Source organism: Triticum dicoccoides, chromosome 3B (genome assembly GCF_002162155.2).
Source record: "Triticum dicoccoides isolate Atlit2015 ecotype Zavitan chromosome 3B, WEW_v2.0, whole genome shotgun sequence".
Taxonomy (NCBI): domain Eukaryota; kingdom Viridiplantae; phylum Streptophyta; class Magnoliopsida; order Poales; family Poaceae; genus Triticum; species Triticum dicoccoides.
The window spans coordinates 445,406,934-445,414,500 of record NC_041385.1 but is presented as its reverse complement, the minus strand read 5'-3'; the positions used below and the strand labels follow the sequence as shown (position 1 = coordinate 445,414,500).

Below are 7,567 nucleotides of genomic sequence, written 5' to 3'. Positions count from 1 at the left end.
TCTTTGCTTCGTACGTACTCTCGGGCAATTCGTTGTCCTTTGGAAGCATATCCTTTATCATTACGAGCAACTTTCCAAATCCCTTGTCAGATACACCATTCTCTGCCTTCCATTGCAGCAATTCCAGTGTGGTGCCCAGCTTTTTCTTGTCACCTACGCAATTCGGGTACAACAATTTTTTGTGATCCTCTAACATGCGCTGCAACTTCTTCTTCTCCAAATCACTTGCGCAATTTCTCTTTGCATCGGCAATGGCCCGACCTAGATCATCAACGGGCTCATCTGATGCCTCTTCTTCAGCTTCTTCCCGCATTGCCGGCTCAACTTCTTCTCGCATTACCGGCTCAGCTTCTTCCCCCATTGTTGTATCATCGTATTCAGGGAACCCATGGCTAGGATAGCTGTCGTCGTCCTCTTCTTCTTCATTGTCTTCCATCATAACCCCTCTTTCTCCGTGCTTGGTCCAAACATTATAGTGGGGCATGAAACCGGACTCAAACAGGTTGAATGGTTCTTGAGGTAGAGTAATTGTGACCATTCTTACAGCCAGCACATGGACAAGGCATAAAACCATCCGCCCGCTTGTTTGCCTCAGCCGCAAGCAGAAAAGTATGCACGCCCTCAACGAACTGGGGAGAGCATCGGTCATCGTACATCCATTGCCGGCTCATCTTCATTACACAACACCGAATAGACCAAATTAATACAAGTTCATACATAAAGTTCATACAACACTTAAATGCAACAAACAAATAACTCTCTAGCTAAAGCATTTAAATGCAACAACAAATGCGATCAAGATCGCAACTAAGGTAACAATTGATCCAACAGCATAATGATACCAAGCCTCACTATCGATGGCATATTTTCTAATCTTTCTAATCTTCAAGCGCATTTTCTCCATCTTGATCTTGTGATCATCGACGACATCGGCAACATGCAACTCCAATTCCATCTTCTCCCCCTCAATTCTTTTCAATTTTTCTTTCAAGTACTCGTTTTCTCTTTCAACTAAATTTAACCTCTCGACAATAGGGTCGGTTGGAATTTCCGGTTCACATACCTCCTAGATAAAAATATCCATGTCAACTTGATGGGCATAATTTGTCATAAACACGAAATGCAACAAATAGTTTTAAAAGATAATATACCACATCCGAATCATAACAAGGACGAGGGCCGATGGGGACGGATATCAAAACCATGGCACTATGTATAACAAACAACGTACGGGTAAGATAATTATTACACGATTAACTATATATCCAAATCACACAAACATCAATTTTTTATATAAAATTTCATGAACAAGAGGCTCACCACAAGGTGGTGCCGGCGACGGGACGGTGTGGGCGATCGACAGTGGTTACGACGGAGATTTAGAAGGCACTAAGTAAACCACACCTACATATGCAAACTAAGTGTTATTTTTGACCTCAAATTGCATATAAATCAAATACTAGCACATATATATATATTTCCTCCCAAATTACTAAACTCACAAATTAATAACTATATAAAGCATTGCAAGAGCTAATCTAGCAATGAGAGATGAAAGGACAAAGTTGCTAACCCTTGTGATCACTTGAATGGATGGGGGCCTTCAAATCTTGACAAATTTTGGGCAAAATGTGTGATGAGCTCGAGGGGAAGAGGAAGAACAGAGAGGAGAGGAGAGGGGAAAGGGGGAAGAACAGAGCGAGCTGGACGAAGGGTTTATATGCAGGAGGACCTATAGTATCGGTTCGTGGCACGAACCGGTACTAAAGGTGCTGGAGGGAGCCCAGACTGACAATATCCTGCCACCACCCTCATTAGTACCGGTTCGTGGCACGAACCGGTGCTAAAGGTTAGCCACGAACCGGTACTAATGAGAGCGGCCCGGCTAGCCATTGGAACCGGCACTAATGTATACATTTGTGCCGGCTCTAATACAAACCGGCACTAATGTGCTTCACGTTTGACCATTTTTCTACTAGTGTGCCTATAGAGAATTCACAGGATTGAACGATGCCTCTGCAGTCATCACGGCCGTGCGTCAAACCATGTCTTTCTTCGTTTGTATGAAAAAGTTACTGTTTTTTCCTTACTTGAAAGGTCACGTTTGATAGTGTTGGTAGTCCCCGCCCGTAACTACCCCATCTCCATTTCCCGGAAATATAATGGGAATAGAAAGGGAAACTAAAAGGGAAACAGGGAACCGACGCGGTTGGCCGGTATTTTCTTTGTGTTATCGCGCGGAAAGGGAAAAACAGAAAATTATGGTAGTTGGAGGGTCAAACTGCAAACGCAAGAAACCACAAATCGGAAAGAGAAATCGGGAACCAACCGCGTCGGCTGTTTTTTCTCTTGGAGGAGCGCTCCACGCGCGACACTTGTCATGCGCGGAGTGCTCCCGAACCGATCGTTACGAGCGCTCTAGTTGCTCTCCTTTATTTCATTGACCAAATAGGAGTTGGTTCTAGTTAAAAATGGGCTCTAGTCTTTTTTTTTTTTTTAACCGGGCCTGCTCGTTTTTTTTAAGTGAGCCCACTCGTTAGTTCGGCGCAGACACTTTCATGTTGAATCGACACCCAGGGGCCTAGCTCCGCATTCGGCACCCCGAACCCTAGCTCCACATTTGGCACCCCGAGCCCCGCGCCTCGAGCCCCGCCGCCGCCGGCGCTCATGGGTCTCTTTGCTATCGCCCGCCGGTCAGCGATCTCCTACGCCGCGCCCCTCCGCGCCTCCGCCTCGGCCGTCGTGTCCGAAGAGCGTCCGTTCTTATTGACGATGAACCACCCATCTCCCCCACTCCGCGCCACGAGAGGCCTTCTCCGCGACGAGACCTCCTGCCACGACACGGTATGTTGTTGTTCTCGGTTGGATGTTCTTTTAGTTCAGTGTGACCGCGCGGTTCTTTAATCTTACATGTGCCTTTTACATTTCTATCCGTTCCGTTGCACATGCGTGATTATAAATTATGGTAGTAATTGGTTGCCATGAGTTACTGATTGCCTGATCGGTGCTGTGTTGCAGCTGTGCCAGTTGGCGGCTGGAATCATGCAAAGCTCCCCAGGCGACGCGGCCTTCATCTCAAGTGATAGGGCCTCCTACCACGACAAGGTATATCCATGGTGCTGTATGTAATATTGTTCTGTGCTGCTTCTATGGGTGTACTTAGTCTACGTGATCACAAAGTTAAGGTAGTAACTTGTTGTCATGACATACTTATTGTTGCTAAGTTGCAGCCACTTGAGATGGGAGGTGGAAGATCCCCAAATGTGCAAAGCTATCCGGTGACTTCGGGTCGATGGAGGGCCACTGAGCTATCTGCACATGTGGCATGGCCAAGGAGCTGCTCGTTTGGAAGGAGGCGGCAGTTTTCGTCAACTTCAAATGGGGCTAAGCTGCCTCTGATTTCACAATTGATGTAAGTTAATTTTTTAACTTTGCTACTCACGTGGTCATGCTCTATATATAATGGAAACACGGCTTTGTTTTTCGTTGACTTGTTGCTGAGTTTTTGTTGACATGATTTCTGTTTTCCTGGTAGCTATGCCCAAGCAGTTGTTTTAATTTAGTTACCACTCTCAATTTCTCGCTGTTAGTATTTTTATTTGCACCAAGGCATTGTTAATTGTCATGTACTCCCTCCGTTCCGAAATATTTGTCTTTCTAGGCATTTCAAATGGACACAACATACGGATGTATGTAGACTTATTTTAGAGTGTAGATTCACTCATTTTGTCCCGTATGTAGTCACTTGTTGAAATCTCTAGAAAGACAAATATTTAGGAATGGAGGGAGTATTATTCTGTCTTTCATCAATGATGTGCCATGAGTTTGCTTCAATGCTATTTACTCCCTCCGTTCCTAAATATAAGTCTTTTTGGACATTCCACTGTAGAGACTACATTCGGATGTATATAGGCGCCTTTTAGAGTATAGGTTCACTCATTTTGCTCCGTATGTAGTTTATAGTAGAATCTCTTAAAAGACTTATATTTAGGAACGGAGGGAGTATTACGCTGAATGCTTTCTTAAACCAGGAGTACATTCTGTAGGTCAGTGAGACTATATTGCAATATGCTCAGAGTCTAAAAGATGAATAGTGATATACTCCCTCCGTCCTCGTGGTTTTAGTACAAATTTGAACTAAAACCACGTCACTTATTTTGGGACCGAGGGAGTAAGTAGCGAAATATAGCTGAGTTTAGAAGATGAATTGATTGTTTTCTTATTGCAGAGAAGCAAACGAAAATATTTGGTGGGTGGGTGGGGTTGGGTGGTGGGGGGCTTGTTTTCTTCTTGCAGAGAGACCTTGTTTGGATCGACACCTCCTTTCTTCAGGAATATTTGCTTTTCCATATGTTCTTCAATTTTTAGGTAAATCTGTGTCATTTTGCTATGCCAATACATGGTTTTCCCATAGATATGTGCATATTAAAAAAAAACTAGGTTTTAATTGTGCGCTTTTGCCACTGCCTACCGCCTGTCTCTCCTAGCATGATTAAGCAGTAGTGTTCTGTTGTCGCCTAGCGCCTAGGCACACCTTTTTCTCCACTGATGTTCATAGTGTATTCCAACATGTACACATGAATTTTCTTTATAAAACATGTAAAATAGCTTGACCAGGGTTAGTGTAACTCCATTTGCACTCAGTGACATTAACTCATCTTATAAGCTGTAAAATTCTTGATTGAAATAAATCTTCATCGTAAAGTTTCATCCAGTGAAACTACATACTAGCTGCTAATGACTTATGTTTAATGTGTTGCATGAACAGTTGTTCTTTGTTCTGTGAAGCAATTATTGCCTCTTCCCATGATGTATGTTCTTCTGGTAGGCTAGTAGCTATGCCCAAGTAGTTGTTTTATTTAGCTACAACCCCCAATTTCCCGCTGTTAGTATTTTTATTTGCACCATGGCAATCTTCATGTATTATTCTGTCTTTCATCAATGATATGCCATGAGTTTGCTGCAATGCTATTTATTAAGGCCCCGTTCGGGAGCTCTCCACGGCCAGCTTCCTTAAAATAGCGGAGTGAAGCCAACCGAACGTTTCAGCTCCGAGAAGCCAGCTCCGGGAGAACAAGAGCACTGCAGTGTAATTTTCTGGAGCAGCTGAAGCCGAGCTTCGCGAAAACGTGAAGTAGGAGTTGATCAAAATTACAGACGACTGCCCTTCCGAAGTGCCATAGACGAAACATTTTCTCGCTATACCCCAATACGAATCGTTTTCTGCGGCTACAACCTGGCCCGAGCGTGCCGAACGCTCGCTGGCTCCCCGAGAAGCTAGCTAGCGCTGGCTTCACCAGAAGCTGGCTCGTTTGGGAAGCCAGCAAGCTTGCGAACGGAACATAAGCTGAATGGTTCCTTAAACCAGGAGCACATTCTGTAGGGTTAGTGAGCCCATACTGCAGTATGCTCAATCTGTAAAAGACGAATAGTGATGTATTCCCTCCCTCCCAAAATAAGTGTCGTGGTTTTAGTACAAATTTGAACTAAAGCCACGTGACTTATTTTGGGACGGAGGGAGTAAGTAGCGAAATATTATCTGAGTTTAGAAGATGAATTGATTGTGTAATGTACCAAGTGGCTGTTTAAGCCCAATGATTATCTGTATTTTTTTCGAGTTACATATGCAGCCGAATATCTGCTTCTTTAGGTACTTCTTATTTGTTCAATGATTTCCATACCTTTGATTCCTCTTATGCAGGTACACAAATTATCTTGATATTGCATTGGATAAGTGGCTGGATCCCATCACATATGCGAAGAATTTTCCACTTCTGCATGAAGTAAAGGCAGAAAAGTTGATTAGAGAAGAAGATTTGAATGCTGCAACCAAGGTTTTTGAGTCGATGAGTCGGCGAGTCGCTCAGGGGGGGCGACTCTAGACTAGTCGTGACTAGTCGTGACTCATGGTCGACGAGTCGACATGCGATGAGTCGACGTGAGTTAAGTAGTAGGGAGCAGACCAGCGGCAACTAAGGGAGGAGCCGCAGCAGCAAGAGATGGGAGGGGCAGACCTGCAGTAGCAGCAACCAAGGGATGAGCAGCAGCAACCAGGGGAGAAGGGGACGAGCAGCCAGCCAGCGGCAGCGGCTGCTGCAGAAGAGAGCTGGGTCGGGGGAGGGGAGTGGAACTGTTCGATCTAGGTTTCCAGACGCTCCAATCTTCCTTCAATATTGGCCCAGAAGCAATATTAGCCCAATAAGGCCCAATGAAACCCTAGCCTGCCTAGCTCAATCTGAACCATCTATATTCTCTAATCTTCACCGTCCATCCACTCTCTTCTTTCTCTCTCTCTCTCACCTGCTCCCCTTCCAGCCTCCAGGAACGAATCGACAGCTGCAATGGCCTTGCTGCAGCTCCTCTTCCATGGCTTCTCTGCCTTCGCCCCTTCCTCTCCGCCTCCCCCATCCTTCTCTGCTCCGTTTTCTACGCCCAACTCCTCTTCCATCACAGGTTGATCGAGTCGTTCGACTCAAAAACCGCGACTAGTCGAGACTAGTCGGGACTAGTCGATCAAGTCGCTCGACTCATCCAATGATTCGAGTCGACAGGTTGAGTCAACCTTCATGTAACGACTCGTCGACTAGTCGACGACTAGTCGCGACTAGTCGTTCGACTCGAAATCCATGGCTGCAACCACTTCAAGGTACGAGTTAACAGAAGAGGGAGACAGTACCATTGACTCAATTCTGTCATTAATTGCTGTGAACCTTATGAGGGGGCGGAATGTTACCAAGTTGATTAATGTGTACAACCTGGCAATATCAACTAGTCGTGCTGGGTTCGCATTCAGGACAACGGCAATGGAAGATGAGCTGACAGGATTTGATAATCATCATTTGGCTTACAAGGCAGCGTTAGGTTTGATACGGCAAATGCTGGAGGCATCTGTTGGTGGTGCAGTTCTGGACGAGGAGCTTCCTGGAGGCCTTCTGAATCTTCTTGACAAACTTAGTGATGCTATACTCGTAGACAAGCGATTGCTCACTTGTCATGCCAGTATCCTTAAACCTCTGGCGTTGCAACAGCTGCTGCAAAGGATTGACCTTACCCTTGGTGATGAATGTAGTGAATTTGGTACACAAGATGACTTCCACCGCAGGGATTGTTTGCTTGCGGCATTGCCATACTTGGATGCTGATAATTCATACTGCCTGCATGACCACCATCCATGTTTTTCACAGTGACTTGACTTCCGCTTTAAACAGAAAAAAAAGAGGTGTAATGACCCAGCAAAGATTGGGCCTCCATGGCCGTTATTTATTGCTGGACGGTCATTGGTGAGGTTACACAGGTATGGCTTGTCTCACCCGTATGGTGTTGCTCAGATTGCACCAGAGACACCTTATGATACCTCTGATGTTCTGAAGCTGTTCAAGTTCCGTTTCTCGAAGTACCCTGCAGAAGCTCAAGATGGATTCTCAAAAGCCGGGTGGGTAGAGAAATTGGATATGCCAGGTTTGTGCCCAGAAAAGGAAGAGTTTGCTGGGTGGACAGATGTCAAGATGGACGAAGATGGCAAAACAATCCTACTAATGTAGTTTAGTTCATTGGGATGTAGAACAGT

The 7,567-nt window shown here is 45.2% G+C and overlaps 1 protein-coding gene across 1 annotated transcript; it reads left to right on the top strand.

Annotated features, from left to right (window-relative positions):
- Nucleotides 1-2,566: 2,566 nt before the first annotated feature.
- Nucleotides 2,567-7,561, top strand: LOC119276443. The gene is made up of 5 exons (XM_037557493.1): nucleotides 2,567-2,844; nucleotides 3,019-3,105; nucleotides 3,231-3,412; nucleotides 5,702-5,830; nucleotides 6,638-7,561. The coding sequence occupies exons 1-5, from the start codon at nucleotides 2,668-2,670 to the stop codon at nucleotides 7,185-7,187; spliced, it is 1,125 nt and encodes a 374-aa protein (XP_037413390.1). The 5' UTR covers nucleotides 2,567-2,667; the 3' UTR covers nucleotides 7,188-7,561.
- Nucleotides 7,562-7,567: the final 6 nt, after the last annotated feature.

Excerpts from the sequence above, each read along its gene's own strand:
- LOC119276443 (XM_037557493.1), top strand. The coding sequence starts at position 2,668 with ATGGGTCTCTTTGCTATCGCCCGCCGGTCAGCGATCTCCTACGCCGCG. Across the intron at positions 3,106-3,230 it reads GGGCCTCCTACCACGACAAG|CCACTTGAGATGGGAGGTGG; the intron begins GTATATCCATGG and ends GCTAAGTTGCAG. Across the intron at positions 5,831-6,637 it reads GAAGATTTGAATGCTGCAAC|CACTTCAAGGTACGAGTTAA; the intron begins CAAGGTTTTTGA and ends CATGGCTGCAAC.